Source organism: Lithobates pipiens, unplaced genomic scaffold (genome assembly GCF_037356315.1).
Source record: "Lithobates pipiens isolate NorthernLeopardFrog02 unplaced genomic scaffold, aLitPip1_a1.2 Scaffold_8, whole genome shotgun sequence".
Taxonomy (NCBI): Eukaryota; Metazoa; Chordata; class Amphibia; order Anura; family Ranidae; genus Lithobates; species Lithobates pipiens.
In genome coordinates this window covers 485,718,450-485,741,390 of record NW_027507903.1, presented here as the reverse complement: position 1 = coordinate 485,741,390, position 22,941 = coordinate 485,718,450, and the positions used below count along the sequence as shown (strand labels likewise).

At 41.9% G+C, this 22,941-nt stretch overlaps 1 protein-coding gene across 1 annotated transcript in view; it reads right to left on the bottom strand.

Moving 5' to 3' along the window:
* Nucleotides 1-22,349, bottom strand: part of SLC6A12 (solute carrier family 6 member 12) — a 95,765-nt gene extending 73,416 nt beyond the window's left edge. The window contains exons 1-2 of the mRNA XM_077468958.1: nucleotides 22,199-22,349; nucleotides 2,701-2,915 (exon numbers count right to left, since the gene is read on the bottom strand). Coding sequence (XP_077325084.1) covers nucleotides 2,701-2,911 — 211 coding nt within the window. The 5' untranslated portion in view covers nucleotides 2,912-2,915; nucleotides 22,199-22,349. The remainder of the gene's footprint in view (nucleotides 1-2,700; nucleotides 2,916-22,198) is intronic.
* Between the last annotated feature and the right edge of the window lie 592 nt (nucleotides 22,350-22,941).

Sequence of the window (22,941 nt, the reverse complement as noted above, 5' to 3'; positions counted from 1 at the left end):
AAAATTACAGAAGGGGGCGGAGACAAGGGACAGCATGACAGGGTGGACAGTGGGCAAGGTCATAATGTTAGGGTAGTTAAGGCTCCTTAAGGCAGGGGGTTAAGGCCTGGGGGCTGGGAGGGGTTCCAGGAAGTTTAGGGGGAGGGGTGGTCAGCGAGGGGACAGCTGAGAGTTACAAGGGGTAAGAAGATTCCCACCCACCCTCCCCATGATTTGTGGTTTTCCAACGTGACAGTTATGGCAGCCTGGGAGTGGTGGGTCTTTGGATGAGCAGAAAAATTCTGGATTATAAAATGGTCGGGACCCATCGGTAGTATGGAGTTCTCGGGTACATTACAGTTAACGAGGGGTTTAACTCGGAATATGTAAATGGAGGTCACTACGGATGATGAGGATTGTCTCTGAGCCGGTGTGTTGCGGATGGAGGCCTAAGTTTAACAGCTTGCCGACCAGCCGGCGTCATTTTACTTGTGCAGTTCGGCACAATCCCATGAACCATTGTAGCTATATGTCGGCTCGCGGGATCAGGATAGCAGTTGTGCGTACGTGCCCGCTGCACAGCGGGGCGGGGGGGGCGATGCTCATGGCCGACGGTCGCAATGACCACTGGCCACGAGCGATTGTGGGCACGAGAGGCAGAACAGGGACGTGTATGTGTAAACACACAAATCTCTGTTCTGTGAGGTGTGACAGATCGTGAGTTCCTATTAGCTAGGAACCATGATCCGTCACTTGCTCTAGGTCAGTCCCCTCCCCCTAAAGTTAGAAACACACATAAGGAACACATTTAGCCCCTCGATTGCCCCCTAGTGTTAACCCCTTCCCTGTCAGTGACATTTTTACAGTAATCAGTGCATTTTTATAACACTGATCGCTGTATAAATGCCAAAGGTCCCAAAAATGTGTCAGGCGTCTCCTATGTGTCTGCCATAATGTCGCAGTCCTGATAAAAAAAAAATCGCAGATCGCCGCTATTACTAGGGAAAAAAAATAATAAAAAATGCTATAAATATTTCCCCTATTTTGTAGAATATTTTGCGCAAACCAATCAATATACACTTATTGCATTTTTTTTACCAAAAATATGTAGAAGATTACTAATTGGCCTAAACTGGGAAAAAATTTGCTTTTTTTAAAAAAAAAATTGGATATCTATTACAGCAAAAAGTACAAAATATTTTGTTTTTTTCAAAATTGTTGCTCTTTTTTTGTTTATTGCGCAGAAAATAAAAACCGCAGGAGCGATCAAATATCACCAAAAGAAAGCTCTATTTGTGGAAACAAAAGGACATCAATTTTGTTTGGGTGCAGCGTCATACACGCAATTGTCAGTTAAAGCGGCACAGTGCCGAATTGCAAAAAATGGCCTGGTCATTCAGCAGCCAAATCTTCTGGGGCTGAAGTGGTTAAAGTGGTGTTGCCACCAAAAAATAAAAAGCTGCTTAAAATTCGTAAAAAAATAAAAAATAAAATAATTGGCAAAAAAAAAATTTTTTACTCACCTCTAAATACCGGTTGCTAGGGGGTCCCTCGTAATCTGCCTTCTTCATTGCCCGGGCTGGTGACATCACTTCCCCTCGCGCCGCACATTCACCTGGGACCTGTCATGTGTACCAGGTGACTGTACGGCTTATCACGGCGCCCTGCATGACAGCGCCGCGAGCGGAGCGGGGAGTGAGGGGGGGGGCTTCGTTCCCCCGCATCGCTGGACCCTGGGGCAGGTAAGTGTCCGATTATTAAAAGCCAGCAGCTGCAGTATTTGTAGCTGCTGACTTTTAATTTTTTTTTTTTAGGGGGTACCCCACTTTAAGAAAAGTGTGTCGCAGTGACCAGGTTGTGTGTTGTTGCCCTCAAAGACCACCATGCTTTATTTTCACAATTTTTGCCTGATTGTTATGTTAAGTATATTATTTATTTGAAGTTATGTAATTGTTAAAAGGCTGCGATGGCCATTTTACTCCAAAAACCTTGTCACGTCTTTTATCTTATAGTTGCGGGTTGGAGGGGATGGTCTAGCAGGTTTGGGCAAGACTGGAGGTTATCTGTCCCATACATGTCATGTAAGTTCAGCTGGCCACAGGGAATACTGTAAATTACTCTGCGCCATTTGATGATGATATATAACGCTTTACCTTTATTGCAGTGTTACTTCCTGCCCAAGTGTTTTTTTCTTATAAAAAAAAAAACTCCAGTTTAAACCATGGATTTGATTTGCAATGACAAGGTCTTGTAAATATTATATAACCATTATAACCTAATAACCAGCAAATTGGCATTCTAGGTCCTGATACTGTAAACAATGTAGTGCCTATAACTACAGTTCACGGCTCATCAGCCCAAACTATGCATGCAGAATGTGGATGTTGAGGGGACTTTTGTATCATGGGAATTTGTTTTACCGTTTCACATGCTATGACTTTCTAAAAAAAAAAAAAATAAATAAAAAAAAAAAAAAAATAAATAGTTTTATGAAGGTCCTCAGTTTTAACTTTTTACACAAGCCTCTCTTTGGTAGAAGCTAGAACACCATCATTTTTTATTTCAAGTAGAGATTTGTCTAGTTACATTGGGGTTATGTTATGTGGTTAATTTTAATGCAGATGATGCTCTGCAGTGTTCTTCTTTAAGCCCATATAATAACTATTCAATCTCTCGTTGGATTGAGATGTTATGGCCTATGATGTGTACATATTAACTCACCACCTCCGTTCTTATAGCAGAGATAAGGAAATCTCCAAACATTCCCGAGACCAATAATTTCACCGGCAACGGACAAGACAAACTCGATTTTATTGCTCCATTGCCCTCGATCCTGCATCTTTCCCTCCGAACCAAGGCTCTCCGAATGGGTGCACAGGGCGTCTGACTTCTCGGCTCCTTTCCAGGCTTCCACGCAGTCCTTCCTACCCATCACCCTGCGGGTTAAACAAGAGGGGCGTTATTCTGGATCAGCTGCCCTGCTCCACCATGACGTCAGTGGGGACAGAAGTAGTATGGATTGAATTGAATCATTCATCAGTGGCAGAGAATGATTACTGCTACATAATAGATGGGAGAGGACACTATACAATGTGACTTGGACATATAAAGTACAACTTACACATACTGAGACAAGACATATGGGAAAAAAACTTTTAGAGCATGTTCGCTAAAGTGTATCAAAAGCCAAAACGTATTGGAACTTCAGATACATTGCAAAATTGGCATAGAGTTACAGAATGTGAGAAATATAAATTATATATATGTATATACACACACAGTATCTCATAAAAGTGAGTACACCCCTCACATTTTTGTAAATATTTTATTATATCTTTTCATGTGACAACACTGAAGAAATGATACTTGCTACAATGTAAAGTAGTGAGTGTACAGCTTGTATAACAGTGTAAATTTGCTGTCCCCTCAAAATAACTCAACACACAGCCATTAATGTCTAAACCGCTGGCAACAAAAGTGAGTACACCCCTAAGTGAAAATGTCCAAATTGGGCCCAAAGTGTCAATATTTTGTGTGACCACCATTATTTTCCAGCCCTGCTTTAACCCTCTTGGGCATGGAGTTCACCAGAGCTTCACAGGTTTCCACTGGAGTCCTCTTCTACTCCTCTAGGACATCATGGAGCTGGTGGATGTTAGAGACCTTGCACTCCTCCACCTTCATTTGAGGATGCCCCACAGATGCTCAATAGGGTTTAGGTCTGGAGACATGCTTGGCCATTCCATCACCTTTACCCTCAGCTTCTTTATATATATGTCTTATACAGTCCCAGTAGGCGATGATATAAGGTGCTCATACCAAATGATGTATCTGTGTGCAGATGTGCTCAGATTGGGTGCCCCACATGGATGTGCACTCACCCCTGGATTTTGACCACCTATCTCTTGTATGGTCTTTCAAGCATGTGGGGATACCCCTGTAGAAGTCTGGCATCTCATGCAGAAAAAAGCCTCATATAGATGGATGGAAATGACAGAAAAAAACCCTCATTGCGCATTTCCATAACAAACGATTTTATTTGATAAAAACAATGAAAAATGTCCACTCACATTTGAAAGTGCCTAAAATCCTGGCACCCGGCATGTTTAGCAGGTGATTATATTATAGGGTAAGCACACCGCTCTTGGCGTTCGGCTCGATTCACAGATGTTCATATGGGCGGAAGTATGTTGCAATGACGCTGTAAAACCTTGACGCGTTTCGGCCAATCACATGACCATCATCAGAAAGTTCTAATTCCGCCATATTGGTTGAAGGCATTTATACCCTTACTTCGAATCTCGTTAATTGATTATATTAAACACCTGCTAGATACTTCAGGGAATCTAATTTCTGTTATTAAGTAGCGTTTACAAAGATCTGATTCATGATATTAACTAGATGACACAATATATGTAAAAACACACACACACACACACATATATATATATATATATATATATATATATATATATATAAAATGAGAAATAAATAGTGAAAGGGCCCTCTGGTGGTCATAAGGCGAATAACATCTGAAAATGGTAAAAAAAAATCATTTATATTATGTGACACAGTGAATTAGGTGGCACAATTAAATTTAGATTATTTTATTTTATATTAAAATATATAATGTCATAATATAAACATGAATATTCATTAATGTGAATTAATGACTTTACTGTCAGATATCTATAAGAACTGGATTGCTCCTTAATTAATAGATATCTAAAAGGCAGGAGTAGATATTTTAAGATATTTAATGAATTGAACAAAAAATTAAAAATTGTAAAAAATTATAAAAAAACGTTTATATAAAAAAAATTTAATTTAATTAAATCATTCATAGTATGTGAACAGTTAAGATCTAATTCAACATTTAAAGGGGTTGTAAACCTTCGTGTTTTTTCACCTTAATGCATCCTATACATTAAGGTGAAAAAACACCTGGCAGTGAACAGCCCCCCCCCCCCCTGTTTTACTTACCTGAGCCCTGGAACCTGAGCGCTATCTCTCTGCCCGGGGTTCTCGGCTTTTGATTGGATAGAATGATAGCAGCGCAGCCACTGGCTTCCGCTGCTGTCAATCAAATCCAATGACGCGGGCATCGGGGGTGGGGCCGAGTCATACATTCGGAGGCTATGGATGCCAAATGCTTGACTCAGGAATGTGCCCACAGGGTAACCCCGTCAGGAGAGCGCTTCTCCTAGGGGGTTATCTGATGTGGGGAGGAGCTGCGAGAGCCGCTGCGGGAACACTGAAGACGATATTCGGGGCCACTCTGTGCAAAACAAGCTGCACAGTGGAGGTAAGTATGATATGTTTGTTGTTTAAAAAAAAAAAACTAACCCTTGCAATCACTTTAACCCTAGTGGTGTCAAAGTTTGGAGCCCAAATATCCATTTCATTTCGTTCTGGGATATTTTATGGATCATATTGGCACCTCTCCAATGTTTATTAATAGTGTCAATTGCATAAAAGGATAGTCCAGCTGAATCTTTATTGTGTTTCATCCTGAAATCGTTGGACATACTATGTTTTGGGGATCCATTGCAAATATTTGTAATGTGTTCACTGACTCATTTTTTTAGCGTCCTGGAAGTTCTACCTACGTACTGGGAGCCACAGGTGCATTCCAGGACGTAAGTTCACGTGACTAGTGCTACGTGTTATGAATGGTTTAATGGGGTACTGCTTATTAGTTTGGTGGGAAGTGCAAAGATGTCCTTTTCCTGGGGGCTCCTCGTGTGCTCCTACAGGGTCCACATCTTCCACATTTGTAGAAACCTAGCAAGGTAAACATAGTGGCTACTTGTTTTTTTTTCGGGAGGTCAGGTATATTTTTTACTAGTTTAGTTCTTAAGCCTGGGGCCCTTTGATAGATAAATTTGGGTTTACTCAGTAATATTTTATTTAGAAGGGGATCATTTTGTAAGATGGGCCAATACTTTTTTTATGCTTTATTCCAAATGCTTAAATTGTTTATTAAAGCCTGTAATAAAAGGTGACATCATAATCTTTTTCTTCTTTCTTTTTTTATTTGTTAAAGTGCATTTCTGGCCATACATCCCACCTGTTCTCTCACTTTTAGTAATAAATTGTGGAAATACCCTTGAACCTTTGTATCAGAACATCTGTTTGTTCTATGTAGTCTCGATGAATGGTACAATTTCTCTTTATACGAAAAAAACCTTTTGGAATGGCCATCTTCCACTCGGGGTGGTGACAAGTCCTGACTGGAATGTAACCATTCCTGTCCGTGTTCTTAAAGTATGTCTTGGTGTTCAACATTCCATCATGTTTGAAAATGTAGAGGTCCAGAAAGTCTATATTTTGTTTATGAACCTTTAGGGCTCTTTCACACAGACGTGTCCGAGTACGGACTCCACTTTGCTCAGCAGGGATCGCTCCGTTGATCCCTGCTGAGCAGGTGGATTACAGGTCCGATCCGCCAGACAGAGGGAAAATAGGGTTTCCATCTGTCTGAATTTATCAGATGAATAGATGTAGTTGTTGATATGGTTAATGAATTAATCTAATGTAGACTCAGTTCCTTTCCATATCAGCAAGATATCGTCTATGTACCTGCAGTATACTTGCATGTCAGGCCAGATGTTACCATATATTGCCTCTTCCTCCCATTTGTTGGAAATCTGTCCTACGGCCCAGTCTCCGAAGGGAGGGGATCATGCTCTGCTTCATTATGTCACAGTACATGTTGGCACTCATGCAGCCCCAGACCCTCCCACCACCTTGCTTGACTGTAGGCAAGACACATTTGTATTTGTACTCCTCACCTGGTTGCAGCCACACATGCTTGACACCATCTGAACCAAATACATTTATCTTGGTCTCATCAGACTCCAAAAACATGCTGCTAGGTTAATTGGATTCTGTCTAAATTGGTCCTAATATATGAATGTGAGTTAGGGACCTTAGATTGTAAGCTCCTTGAGGGTAGGGACTGATGTGAATGTACAATGTATATGTAAATCGCTGCATAAATTGATGGCGCTTTATAAGTACCTTAAAATAATAATAAATAAATAATCAGACCACTGGACATGGTTTCAGTAATCCATATCCTTAGTCTGCTTGCCTTCAGCAAAATGCAGGCTTTCTTGTGCATCATATTTAGAAGAGGCTTACTTCTGGGACGACAGCCATGCAGACCAATTTCATGCAGCGTGTGGCGTATGGTCTGAACACTGACAGGCTGACCCCCCCACCCCTTCAACCTCTGCAGCAATGCTGGTAGCACTCATACATCTATTTCCCAAAGACAACCTCTGGATTTAATGCTGAGCACGTGCACTTTGTCTTTGGTTGACCATGGTGAGGTCTGTTCTGAGGGTAACCTGTCCTGTTAAACCGCTGTATGGTCTTGGCCACCTTGCTGCAGCTCAGTTTCAGGGTCTTGGAAATCTTCTTATAGCTTAGGCCATCTTTATGTAGAGCAACAATTCTTTTATTCAGATCCTCAGAGAGTTCTTTGCAATGAGTTGCCATGTTGAGCTTCCAGTGACCAGTATGAGAGAGTGGGAGCGATAACGCCAAATTTAACACACCTGCTCCCAATTCACACCTGAGACCTTGTAACACTAAGTAGTCACATGACACTGGGGAGGGGAAATGGCTACTTGGGCCCAATTTCGACATTTTCACTTAGGGGTGTACTCACTTTTGTTGCCATCCATTTAGACATTAATGGCTTATTTTGCGGGGACAGCAAATTTATACTGTTATACAAGCTGTCCACTCACAACTTTACATTGAAACAAAGTGTAATTTCTTCAGTGTTGTCACATGAAAAGATATAATGAAATATTTACAAAAATGTGATGGGTCTGCTCACTTTTGTGATTGATATATATATATATATATTTTTATATATATATATATATATATATATATATATATAATATTCATGTGTGCACTCTAAATGAGCAAACGTGTAGCAAATTAACTTCCCATTACATCTATACTGTTCACAATATGTGACTAATATGTGTATAGCATTGTTTTGAAAATCTATCCCTTTGCTACCCTACTGCAAATATGGCATTCAAAAACTGACATGAAAGGTACCAATATTCAAAAGTATGACAAAGAGAATTATTAATAATCTACGTACTTTTATTCCTGTTCCCATTAAAACATAAATGCAAGTACATACTGTAGTTCACTTTTTCCTTGTACAAAATTATATGTAAGTCCAATAACTTTCTACTGTCTCAAAGCCTCCTGCTCAGCTCTTATAAATTGTATCTACTTGTTAATCTAAAAAATCTAATTATCTTTCAATTTTCCAGTCAATACATGTGAAGGGATGAGACCACTTCTTAAAACGTTTCCCAGATATTAAATTTGCATCTTCAGGAGAAAGGAGGTGATAGATGATATTTTTTACTCAGGGTCATAATCCAACCATGATTCCAGAATAGGGGAAAAGGGCTGCAGGGGATATCAGGATCTTCAAAGGCCAATATGAGTACCCAAGGAGTAGAAGGTCAATAAACATCCATAAAAAGCAAGTTCTAACTACTTATTAAACTGCCAAAGTCAAACAAAGAGCATCCAAAACTTAAAAACCATTAGCGGTACTATGTGGACATAACACACCTAGCCTATGGATATCTAATTTAAATGGATGCCGCTCTACCTCTCCACAAAAGTGAAAGAGGGAGCTGTATCCAAAACAAAGAAAGAAACACTTTGACTTTACACTTTTTTTTTCCCCCAACAATAAATTTTTATTGAAAGTTTTCATATACAGTTTTAGTTTTGGATGGAGTGGGAAGGTTTAGAACCTCTGTTGAGCTCTAATCAGACAGTAAGGGAGGAAAAAATGGAAAGCTAAAGCTGGCCGCTTTGTTTTTTTTTGTTTTTTGTTAGACCTACTTCTGTTGAGCAAGACCAGCCATACAAGACAACAATAGTAAGCTAAAGCTGGCCATAGATGGATGGAAATTTGGCCAGTTTAGCAGATGTTGCTGAATTTTGATTCATCTATGGCCAGCTTTAGCTTCAAATTGTTATCTTGTGTGGCCACTCTTGCCTGACAGAAGTCAGCTAACAAAATTTTACAGAAATGGTCCATCTATGGCTGGCTTTACAGGATTCTGAACTTCCCTTACTCTACTGAAAAAGCATGTTTATTTCTGCCTGTGTCCCTGCTGGTGATTTTCCCTCACTTTCTGTCTGGATGAACCTTTGTCACTGGAACAATAAATTAATTACCTCTAAAATTCTAGGTATTCTTTAAGGCATTTTTTATGAAATGAGAGCAATATTTCTAGGGCCATAATTTTTGCTTAACTCTACACTGATATCCTACAGTATATAGGTATTCAAAACATCAACTATGGAGATGTTGGGAACCATAGTTTTTTGTGGCCCTTATGCACACACTGCTTGCTTTTCTCCTCTCAACGCCAGACCTCCTGGCAGGAGAAAAGCTGCTTAAAAAAGCATGTTGAGGCATGTCCAGCATTTGAATTAAATTGGACAGAATATTCATTCATTTCCGCCATTGGAATAGGTTAATGCGCAAATGCCCCTAGCCTTTAGATGCGTTTACACGCATTTAGGAGTGTCAAGCATTTTTTCTGCTCAAAAGCTCCTCTCTTGAATGTGTTGAATTTTTGGGATTTTTCTAACAGGACTGTAACTGCCTATGTGTGCATGGTCACATAGTCTTACATATAGGTGCTTTCACAGGCTAAAAAAATAAATAAAGACAAACACCAATAAAAGAGGTGTTTTTAATCTCAGTGTACATGAGGCCTAAGGCTTGACATGTTTGGTATCTATGTACCAGACATAACTCCATCTTTTATATTGTACCAAAATTCTTGTTTCTTTGCACTAAAATTCAATTTAGGATATTTTTCTCTGAAAATTTGTGCTGATAAATAAGTGCACAAAGACATATAAACAATTTTAACTGGCACAGTTATATTCTCCAGGGTCTCTGTTTTCAGAAAATATATAATGAGTAAAAGTAATTTTCAGCACAAAAATAGGGCGTTTAATATGTGTGTGAAAAATTAACAAATGCACTGGCAGACAGGTGGTTAATCTACCATTTGAACATCCAACCGGTAGGAGTCATGGAGCTAAATTTGGAGGTGGATGGAGAAAATATTAGATCAGAAGGAAGTTATATTTGTTATAGTTTCTGATGTGGTATTGTCCAGCTAAGTTCTCTTTTATTATTTTCTCTTTGATGATAAGCTGTGATCCAGGCCCTGTAAACATATCTAATGTATTATGTATAATATACTCACTGGGCAAAGGATGGCATATCTCCACCGTCCCGTCACATAGTGTGAAACCAGCACTCTCTACCTATTCATTGACTAGAGCCACCCCCTAATCTCCATGCGGGGCACCAGACTCATAGGTTTCTTTCCATAATTAGAGCCTGGTGCTCAAATTGGCTTCAAAAAAGGTTGGGCTCTACGCCCCGAACCCACCCACTAGTGACATTAACGAATCAATATTCGCCATTGTCTTCCGGCTTCTCCTCCCAGTTAATCAGGACAGGAGGCGGATCTTAAGACCGGATGAGTCAGGTAAAAAAGCTGGGGAAGCCAGAACCTGGATGGGGTAAGTGTGAACCTGGCGGGGGGCGTGTTTGTTTACCCCCCAAAATGGAGCACCAGCCGCTACTGATATACATATATATATATATACAGTATCTCACAAAAGTGAGTACACCCCTCACATTTTTGTAAATATTTTATTATCCTTTCATATGACAACACTGAAGAAATTACAATTTGCTACAATGTAAAGTAGTGAGTGTACGGCCGCGTACACATGGGCGGACTGTTGGCTCAACTTTGTCCGCTGAACAGTGTTTCAGCGGACAGTCCGCTCGTGTGTGGGGCTTCAGCGGACAGTTTCAGCGGACAGTTTGACGAACAAAGTTTTTCGGAAATTCCGAAAAACTGTCCGCTGAAACTTGGTTTGAGCGAACAGTCCGCCCGTGTGTAGGCCACTTTCGAAATGAGCAAACTGTTCCCGCTCGGAGGGAAGTCTGCTCATTTCGAGCGCGTGTGCAGGTAGGCGGGGCCCGCGACGGAGACGTCGCGGGCTCCGCCGCCTGGAATGGACTTAAAGGGGAACCCCAACGCCGAAAAAAATCGGCGTGGGGGTCCCCCCCCAAAGTCCACAACAGACCCTTGTCCGAGCACGCTACGCGGCCGGCCAGGAAAGGGGGGCGAGCGAGCGCGCCCCCCCTCCTGAGCCGTACCAGGCCGCGTGCCCTCAACATGGGGGTGCCTTGGGGAAGGGGGGGCCGCGCGGCCCCCCCACCCCAAAGCACCTTGTCCCCATGTTGATGAGGACAAGGGCCTCTTCCCGACAACCCTGGCCGTTGGTTGTCGGGGTCTGCGGGCGGGGGGCTTATCGGAATCCGGGAGCCCCCTTTAATAAGCCCCCCACCCTATGTGAATGAGTATGGGGTACAATGTACCCCTACCCATTCACCTGTAAAATAAAAGTACCCCAAAAAAAAACACAACACACGAGATAAAATATTTTATTGCACAGCTCCGGGGGTCTTCCGTCTTCGGGGGTCTTCTCGCCGGACTCCTCCGCTATCTTCTTGTAGCTCTTTTGCTAGTGGAGGAGTCCGGCTTACTTCCTCCCCGCCGCCGGCCTCTTCTCCCGACTTCGGGGGTCTTGTCCCCCTCTTCGGTTCTTCTGCCGGGCCACCGCGCCTTCTTATAGCTCTTTTGCAGGCGGTGGCCCGGTCTTCTGTCGCCGCTGTCGCCGCTGTCGCCGCCGCCTTCCTTTCTTCTTCTTCTTCTTGTTCTTCTTGTTCTTCTCCAGGAGATGTTGACACGTCGCTCTCTCCGGCCGGAATGCCAGAGCCGCGCTGAGCGGCCACTTATATAGTGACAATGGGGCGGTGTCACATGGTATATGTCACATGGGTTGGTCACATGGTGACCCCGCCCCCTTACGATGTCATAGTCCCCATGTGACATCAACCCATGTGACCAACCCATGTGACATATACCATGTGACACCGCCCCATTGTCACTATATAAGTGGCCGCACAGCGCGGCTCTGGCATTCCGGCCGGAGAGAGCGACGTGTCAACATCTCCTGGAGAAGAACAAGAAGAGCAAGAAGAAGAAGAAGAACGGAAGGCGGCGGCGACAGCCGCGACAGAAGACCGGGCCACCGCCTGCAAAAGAGCTATAAGAAGGCGCGGTGGCCCGGCAGAAGAACCGAAGAGGGGGACAAGACCCCCGAAGTCGGGAGAAGAGGCCGGCGGCGGGGAGGAAGAAAGCCGGACTCCTCCGCTAGCAAAAGAGCTACAAGAAGATAGCGGAGGAGTCCGGCGAGAAGACCCCCGAAGACGGAAGACCCCCGGAGCTGTGCAATAAAATATTTTATCTCGTGTGTTGTGTTTTTTTTTTGGGTACTTTTATTTTACAGGTGAATGGGTAGGGGTACATTGGTGTAAACAGAAATAGGCAGAAGTTCACATATTCGGTGATGTACTTCTTTCTGTCCATCTGTTTGTGATCTGTGGAATCCCCACGTGATTCACTCCTGTACTAACAGTGTGCCAAAGGCTTACAAACAACCAAATCTTCTCCAGATGTGTGCAATTCAGGAAGAGGTTCCCGCCCTGTCATACTAAAAAAACTTTACCCAAGCTCAACTGGTCTGTTATCACATAGATTGCTAAGGGCCGGTGCTCCTGGCTGGAGTGAGTGCTCCATAGGGATCAATCCAAGGATTATCCGGCAACTCGGTACGGTCCAAGTTCCAAATTCTTTAAAAGGCTACATTAAAAGTGGCATAAAAATAGCTAACATGCTTTGTCCATAACGGCAGAGAATGAGTAAAAATTAGAAATCACAGCATTTATAATTACAAAGAGGTCTGCTTCACAATCAATTAGTTAAAGTGGTTTTAAAGGTTCATTTAAATTTTTTAAAAAAAATAACAAACATGTCATACTTACCTCCGCTGTGCAGTTCATTTTGCACAGAGTGGCCCCTATCCTCCTCTTCTGGGGTCCCTCTGTGGTGCTCCTGGCTCCTCCTCTTCTCAAGTGCCCTGTCAGAGAAGCGCTCTCCTTCATAGACACCCGTGCGGGCACGCTCCCGTGTCCTGCTGCTGCATCCGTAGACACAGACAGCAGGACTGGGCTCCGCTCCCCCGTCGCCTGTGTCATTGGATATGATTCAGCGGGAGCCAATGGCTGCACTGCTATCAATCTATCCAATCAGGACATGAGACTCCAGCCAGAGCTGGTATGCTCGTTCTCATCGTGGGAATTACGGGGCTCAGGTAAGTATAAGGGGGGCTCGGGTGCTGCTGCAGCACAGGAGGTTTTTCACCTTAATGCATAGAATGCATTAAGGTGAAAAACAGCAAGGGTTTACAACCCCTTTAAGAAGACAAATCCCAATTAAACAAAATTAACATTATAAAAACAGCAAACACCCTGTTATATACAGCAGCTCTCAGTGTTCCTCCACAAAACGGTAAATATAAGTAGGGGGGCATTCAGAATAACCTCCAACTCTTTGTGTTGGAATCAGTACCAGATTCGGGTAAGTTGTCATAATCACAGGACAGGACTACATCTCCAGTTTCTCTACCATAACTAATTTTAATGGAACAAAAAGTCCCAGCACGCTTAACATATAATAACTAAAGAGGTTTTACAGTGCTCTCCGCAAGGGTCTTCAAACTACGGCCCTCCAGCTGTTGAGGAACTACACGTCCCATTAGGCATTGTAAATCTCTGACATTCACAGACATGACTAGGCATGATGGTAATTGTAGTTCCTGAACAACTGGAGGGCCATAGTTTGGAGACCCCTGCCTAGAGCATATACCTTTAAGAACAAGTCAGCGATGGCAGCACCATGCTATACTGACAGATGCTTGTTAAAGGGCAAAATCACTTTAAATGACACTACTAGTTGTGAGTCCCTTGGCTTGCAGTACTTCTAGGGCACAAACATTCCTTTAACTGGCTGTCACATGGTCAGGTTATTTCAGCATTTTATTGCAGAATTGGCAATAATGTAGATTGCACTGTATGGCTGTTTCCTCGTGTTGTAAGAGCAGAGAGAGCAAGGTGCGCAGCAAGGCAACCTCCACGAGTGGGGTTATTAACCTTCTACAATGAACAGATTCCAGGGCTGGGCTGGTACACACTACTGATATAAATGCACTCTGTTCATAGATTTGGTTATTTCTTTCTGAGGACACATTTTTCTGCAGTACCATCAATTGCCTGTGGGTAGGTACTATATTCTCCTGCCGTCTAAGCCCTTGTACACACGGTCGGACATTCCGATAACCAAAATCCGACGGATTTTGTCCATTTTTATCCGACGGATTTTGTCTAAAACTGTTGCATACACACAGTCGGACAAAGTTGTCAGAAAATCCGATCGTAATTAACGTGATGACATTATTTGTTAGAACGGGACTACGTTCAGGCTAGTAGCCAATAGCTTTGGTCTAGGAATTTGATCTTAGCATGCGTGGCACTTTGTCCGATCGGAATTCTCTACACATGATCGGACAAAGTCCGATCGGATCATGTTGTCGGAAAACTTGGTCCGTCGGATACTCCGACAGAAACAGTCCGATGGAGCCCACACACTGTCGGATTATCCGAAAACACGGTCCTATCGGACATTGTCCATTGGAATGTCCGTGTGTACAAGGGCTAAGAGTCACCCCTCTTCTGTTTCTAACAGTGCCTGACAGCGTCCATAGACATCAGGTGGCAGTCAACCCTGCTGGTATACTCTGATCACTGAAAGAGCTTTCTTATAAATGACTTTTTGATAAACATGCTCAATCAGGTTGGCTGAGCATGCATGATTATTCATAGTTACATAGTTAGTCAGGTTGAAAAAAGACACAAGTCCATCTAGTTCAACCAATTAAAAAAAAAAAAATCATATAATCCCATATACACAATCTTTCACCCACAGTTGATCCAGAGGAAGGCAAAAAACCCCAGCAAAGTGTGATTCAATTTGCTGCAGCTGGGGAAAAAAATTCCTTCCTGAACGTCCAGAGGCAATCGGATTTTCCCTGGATCAACTTTACCTATAAATGTCAGTACCAAGTTATATTAAATCCAGGCCTATTTTTAACCAATTTACTGAGCTGGCCAGAACCACCTCTGGAGGGAGTCTATTCCACATTTTCACAGCTCTTACTGTTAAGAAACCCTTCCGTATTTGGAGATTCATTTTTTTTAGACGTACAGAGTGTGATGTCCTCTGTGATGACCTTAAAGTGAATAACCCAACACCAAGTTCACTATATGGACCATATATTTGTACATGTCGATCACATCCTCCCTAATCTCCTCTTCTCAAGAGAGAATAAATTCAGTTCCTCTAATCTTTTCTCATAGCGGAGTTCCTCCATGCCTCATCAGTTTGGTTGCCCTTCTCTGCATTTTCTCCAGTTCCCGATATCCTTTTTGAAAACTGGTGCCCAAAACTGAACTGCATATTCCAGATGAGGTCTTACTAATGATTTGTACAGGGGCAAAATGATCTCTCTCTCTGGAGTCCATATCTCTCTTGATACAAAAAAGGACTTGCTCGCTTTGGAAACTGCAGCTGGTCATTGCATGCTATTATTAAGCTTATGATCTACCAAAACCTCCAGATCCTTGTCCACTATGGATTTCCCCAGTTGTACTCCCCCTAGTATGTATGATGCATGCATATTGTTAGCCCCCAAGTGCAGAACTTTACATTTATCAACATTAAACCTCATCTGCCACATAGCTGCCAATTAAACAGTGCATTAGGGTCAGCTTGTAAATTTGAGACGTAAGGACATTATTCCACTGCACAGCTTGGTGTCTTCTGCAAAGAATGAAATGGTACTTTCAATCTCAGACCCTATATAATTTATAAAGGTATTAAAAAGCAAGGGTCCCAACACTGAACCTTGGGGTACACCACTAATAACCTTAGACCATTCAGAGTAAGAATTATTAACCACTACTCCCTGAATTCTGTCTTTTAGCCAGTTTTCTATCCATTTACAAAGTGATCTTTCTAAGTGTTCAAATGCTTTCGCAAAATCCAAGTATACCACATCCACAGCCATTCCTTTGTCCAAGGTTTAACTTACCTCCTCATACAAAGAAATCAGGTTTGTTTGACAACTTCTGTATTTCATGAAACCATGCTGTCTGTTGCTTAAAACATTTTTTTCCCAGCAAGAACTTATCTATGTTGTTTTTTTTTTAAACTCTCCAATATCTTCCCGACTTTAGAAGCTAAACTAAGAGGTCTATAGTTACTTTGTAAAGACTTTGATCCCCTTTTAATCACCACATCCAATCCAGTGGTACCATTCCAGTCATTAACAAGTCCCTAAAAATTAGAAACAATGGCTTTGAAATGACAGAGCTCAATTCTTTTAGGATCCGGGGAGGATGCCATCTTGTCCAGGTGCTTTATCCACCTTTATTCTATCTAAATATTTTTGGACCATATCACATTTGAGCCATTGTGGATCATTTAGGGCTATGTCAATACCATTCCCATTACGGACATGAGCCCCCCCCCATGCTCCTTTGTATACATAGAGTTAAAGAAAGTATTTAATACATTTCCATTTGCCCCCGGTCACCCAGTCTAGATTATGCTCAGGCCTGACCTTTTTACTATTAATATATTTTAAGAATTTTTGGGGGTCAGTCCTACTATCTTTTGTGTCCTTGCTTTCCTTTTTACATATTCTGTTATGCTTTGTAACATTTAAACGATGATAGTGTTCCTTCATTTTTATATATTTTTTTTAAGTTATTTTCTTATTATTTATAACCATTTTAACTTTGACTGTGAAGCCAGGTTTTAGTTTTAGCTTTTTAAATGTATTGCCCATGGAAATATACTTTGCAGTGAGTTTGCAGAATTCCCATTTCTGTTCTGTGTTCATCGATGCTAATATTCCCTCCCAGTCTAAGTCCTGCAGAGTAGCCCTCATCCTTGGAAAATTTGCTCTCTTAAAGTTAAGTGTTTTTATCTTTGCCGTATGTTTGTTGCTTACAGCTAACATTACATGAAATCATGTTATGGTCACTGCTACCCAGATGTTCTTTTATATGAATATTGGTAATGAGCTCTGCATGGTTTGAGATTACCAGGTCCAGCAGAGCGTCATTCCTAGTCGGGGCCTTAATAAACTGGACCATAAAATTGTCTTGTAATAGGTTTATAAATGTTTGCCCTTTAACTGTCCCAGCAGTGCCATTATTCCAGTCAATTTCCGGGTAGTTAAAATTCCCCATTATTATCACTGTCCCAGCTTTTGCAGCCCTTTCCATCTGTGCAAGGAGCTCAGTCTCCATCTCCTCCTTAACACTGGGAGGTCTATAGCAAACTCCATGAAACTTCCAATGAAGTAGAACAGTAAGATGTATATTCTCCCATTACTGCAGTACCCCCGAAAACCCCTGCAGGGGTGCTATATCCTTCTGCCCGAGCCATACCATTTACCAGTTTTCTTGCATTAGAGAACAGATAACATGCACTGTGTTGTGTCTGTGCCTTGCCCCTTCTACCACATCATTTGAGGTGATCTTACCTTGCTCTACAATGGTATGCCAAAAAAGGAGGAGAGGACTCACAGAGGTCCATCATTTTTTGAAAAATTTTACTTTAGATGACAGTCTACCAATTCGGATTGTTTTATGCTGTTGTACTGTGCAACGATGGGACAATTACAGCTCAAAATAAGCATTCTCTGGGAACAAAAGTATCTGGAAGGTTAGAGAATTTTTAGCGGTCCCTAGCACCAGGACTGTGTGTGGGCTACTCCCTTGCCTTGTCCCACTCCATTGCACTAAACAAACTTGTGTGACTACACAAGGTAAGATGCCATGAGATAGTAATATTGGTAAGCAGTGCAGAACCAGCCATTTCCAAAGACAGAAATGTCTGGGGACAAATTCCTTATGATGGAGCTGCCAACACATTACAATGGATAAAAAAAAGTGTGCATTGTTCTTTTATAACAATGTAGCACACTACAACACAGTATGGGGTTGATTTGCTCAAACTGGAGAGTGCAAAATCTGGTGCAGATCTGCATAGAAATCAATCAGCTTCCAGGTTTTTTTGGCAAAGCTTAAAGTGATTGTAAACGATCACCTTGTAAAACAACCCATTCAGTTTAAAATAGAAATGGAATGCAAAACATTTTTGTATAGATATAAAAAAAAAATTATAAATACCTTTTTTCCCTTTTTTATAAGTGATCACATTCCCTCTGTTCTCAGATTCCCAGTGAATGGCTGTGCAGTGGGGGCGTGTCAGGACAAATCTGATCATTGGAGAGCATACCCCTAGATAGAGAACTGACTATGGTGTGCTCTTCTGCTTAGTGTGGTCAGTTTTTTTATAGGAAAGTTGAGGGACTGGCAGGAACACCAGAAATTTCACACAAAGGAAGCATACAAAGAGAACAAAATACTTTCTCATAGAAGTACATAGTACAGCAGGCACATATCAGGACTATGAAGTGTTGAGGTAACAAACGCTTTAATTGATCAAGCTGAAGTTTTAAGCTAATTGGCTACCATGCACAGCTGCACCAGATTTTGCACTCTCCAGTTTTAGTAAATACAGTGCCTTGAAAAAGTATTCATACCCCTTTAAAAATTTTCTACATTTTCACATCACCTAGAATACACCATCCCCACGATAAAACATGGTGGTGGCGGCATCATGTTGTGGGGATGCCTTTCTTCAGCAGGGACAGTGAAGCTGGTCAGAGTTAATGAGAAGATGGATGGAGCCAAATACGGGGCAATCTTAGAAGAAAACCTGTTAGTCTGCAAAAGACTTGAGAATGGGGCGGAGGTTCACATTCCAGCAAGCCAACAACCCTAAACATACAGCCAGAGCTACAATGCAATGGTTTAGATCAAAGCATATTCATGTGTTAGAATGCCCCAGTCAAAGTCCAGACCTAAATCCATTTCAGAATCTGTGGCAAGACTTGCTGTTCACAGACACTCTCCATCCAATCTGACAGAGCTTGAGCTATTTTTCAAAAAAGAATGAGCAAAAAGATCACTCTCCCCAAACAGACATGCAGCTGTAATTTCAGCGAAAGGTGGTTCTACAAAGTATTGACTCAGGGTAGCTGAATACAAATGCACCCCACACTTTTCAAATATTTATTTGTAAATATAATTGAAAACCATTTTAAAAATGGCATTTTTGTTGCAGGGGATGTTAAAAATCTGACTTGTATCTTAGTGCAGACTTCTGGGAAAATCAGTGAGCCAATCACACAAGCTAGAAATTATGTTTCTGGGGGATGTTCTGTACACATTTTGTATACAGAACACCTCCAGGTAACCATATTGCATTACATTTTACAGAAAGTGAAAGCGCTGCAGATTGAAAAGGAAACGTAATTTTTAATAACGTTCGATTACAATATGATTTGAGTCACAATATATATATGCTATATTATTTTTTGTTTGATTGTATTGATGGTGGACTATACTTGTAATATGTGCATTCCCTGTCCTTCCTTACCTATAGGATATCCCTTTAATGCTGGGTGCCAGTGACTGTCATCATATTTGTGAGCCCAACCCAAAGGATTGTGGGACTAGTAGTCTTTCTGAGCAGCAATTCCATTGCATAACCATACACTGGGACTACACATCCCAGAAATCCTTGCCACCATCCAGGGGACTTCTGGGAGAGACTATAAAGGGGGACGGAGATCCTTTCCATGCTCTCTTTTTCCTGGGCCCAGCGTGATGCACACCTCTCCGTGACGGTGAGAGAGGTTGCGGCCTACCACGCAGTGTTCAAGTGATTCCAGCCCATCCTCAGAGGGCCTAACCTAACCTAACAGGTCATGCTACAGATGGCATCTCCCTGTACATATATGAATATTGTATCTTCATACTGTTAAACTGTTCTAAAGGTGTCTTTGGTGAACTTCTCTACCGAGTCTGGGCTGTTATTCAGAACTCGGGTGATCTATTGCCCTCCTTTGTAAATGAATACTACTTTGCTACTCCAGTAAAAGCTGAGTTAATATAAACATATCGATCTGTGTGACATTTAAAAGGTGCCTGTGAAAGATGTCGGAACCCAGAGTGTCAGGTGGGTTGGAAGTTTTACAGGGTCATGGTGATGCAGATGAGCAGATAAATTAAAAGCAGTTCTCAAGGAGATCGTGCTACATCATGAAAGTGAAGTTACCCTTTAAACGCAAGAGCGTCATTAGCTGATTTTATCTATAAACAGCAAGAAGTAGCACACAGTGGTGACTGGTGCTCCATCAGTCAGGGGGCATCAGATGGACCTGACCACAGACCCCCCCCCGTTGCTCCAGCCTGAGGCTTCCCCTCTTCTCCGTGTCCTGGTTTCATCAGTTGGGCTTCCCATGTGTCTCCTCGGCCGTATGTCTCCTCCCTCCTCCTTCCTCCTCAGGGTGGCTTCTCCTTTCCGCCAATTAGGAGACAGGTCTCACCCACTTCCTGATTGGAATATTGTGAATATTCAATCGCTATTGTCACACAACTGGGTTGGCTCAGAGCACAGTGCTCTGCACCCCGAGGCCTACCCTTTTTTAAAGCCACTGGCTCTAATCACGTGCCTAAACCCCCCCCCCCCATTGTAAACCAAGCATTTAGCACCCCACATGCAGATTAGGGGGCCAGATGGGCCGCCACCGGTAGCACACATCATCTTCCCTCTCTCACTCTTATCGCTAAAGTAAACATCCTTCCTCAGACATTGGCGCACATGCAGTTCCGAATCATAAATTGAATCAATGAACTTTGCCAGCTACTCCAGTTGACTATTTGGGGCATCTTTATAAAGCAGCAAATGGACACGCCTATCATTTGTGCCTTTTTGTGCACAGAATGGACATTGCATTGCTCGCTGCATTTAAAACAAAATCTGAACAACTTGCCCACTTGCCAGATTGAGCATTGCTCATGCATCAATTCAACATCTGTTACTCCTGAAATTCAGGTGGTAGCAGCATCCGCTATATTAATAACGGCAATTGCTATGCTTATTATTTTGTACACTGGTTACAGCTGTCAAATTAATAATTTTATCGATTTTTTTATGCAGACCTTTGGTCACCCTTGTTATTTCCTTCCTTGAAAATCAAGATTTCAGACTGAGATCACCCTTTGCATACAGTGGCATGCCAAAGGTGACTGCAAATTTGAATGCATTTTTTTTTTGTGTGTTTTATAATCCTTGCAAACACAATCCTATAATCCTTCAACCACAGCAATTGGAATCATCAATATGCAACCACAAAATCTTTAGTGGCTATGGATATACCTTTGATCATCAGTGGACATGCTTTGATAGACATCCCCCAATGTTGGGCATAAAATTGATTGGCTTCACTGTTGTCCCCAAACTTGTTGTCCCACTCCCCATATGAATAAACATTTATTCTCAAGGGATTAGAGCACATGTTTATTAAATGATCCTTAGCGAAAAAACTTTTAGTGGTTGTGTAGTACCTAACATTGATTTTACCTGGATTTTCCAAAGCTAGATTCACACATGTGTAACCGCGGGTTTGTGCCTGAAGTCTGCTCACTGGTGCAAGTGCACCTGAATCGGACCCATACACGCACAGGACAATTTATCAATCCGGATATGTGTGAACTGGCTCCATTGAGAGCTGATCACATTCGCACGTCATGCGAATCAGATGCAGGGAAACCCACGTCTAATTGGCCTATGTGTGAACCCAGCCTCAAAGATGCACTAGAACCAGATGTTGTCATATGTGCACACTGATGCACTTTGGGACATTGCATTTTTTAAGCGTTCTGCATGCTGCAGCATAGAGACCCAACTTATAAGTGTGCCTTGTATTTTAATGAAAGATGGAGCAAGTATATACTGTAGGTACATGACCATAAAAATAAAAAAATCATAGTACATTTAAATTATATTTAAATACATCAAAAACACAGTCACTCAGAAAAAAGCATGCAAAAAAAAAAGAAGAAGAAAAACACACACCCAAAAAATGACAAATAAAACTGCAAACGTTTAAAGTTCCCAGGTATGCACGTCCTCCTTCAGGGCATTTGCAAAAAATGTTCCCACGAACAAATATAGCTCACGCCTGTGAAAGTAAAACTTTCAGAACTCATCGATGAACTTTAACTGTCACTAACCTCAGAGGACGAGTCCAGGTATGGTGGCACGGTTCCAGGAGTCACAGGATGGGATGCACACAGGGAAATATCACATTGACACAGGTTCCAGCGCTGCTTCCACTTCCACAGCCTTTGGGATCCCTGGACTGACTATTAAACGAAGCAGAGAGGTGGGAGGGAGGTAGGAGGAGGGAGATATGGTGCATCTAATTAAGAGGTTATAGAGAGGCGATTACAACACACTATGGATGCAGGGACACAACTAGAATTCATGTAGCCCAACAGCAAAAATTTGAAATAGGCAGGCTGCTATGAATATTGCTATGCTACTGTATGGATTGGATCATCCCTGTCGCAGAGGGTGCTCGCTGCATGTGTGAGTGACCATCGTCAGTCTCTATAATTTTTTTTTTTTTTAAATATGCATTCTGTATACATTTTTGCTTTGAAAGAAAAGTTGTAATGAAAGGTACAGTGCTTGGAAAAAGTATTCATACCCCTTGAAACGTTCCACCTTTTGTCATGTTACAACCAGAAACGTAAATGTATTTTATTGCTATTTTATGTGATAAACCGACACAAAGTGGCACATAATTGTGAAGTGGAAGGAAAATGATACATGGTTTTCAAACTAATTTATAAATAAATATCGAAAAAGTGTGGTGTGCATTTGTATTCAGCTCCCTTTACTCTGATACCCCTAATTAAAATCTAGTGGAACCAATTGCCTATAGAAGTCACCTAATTAGTAAATAGAGTCC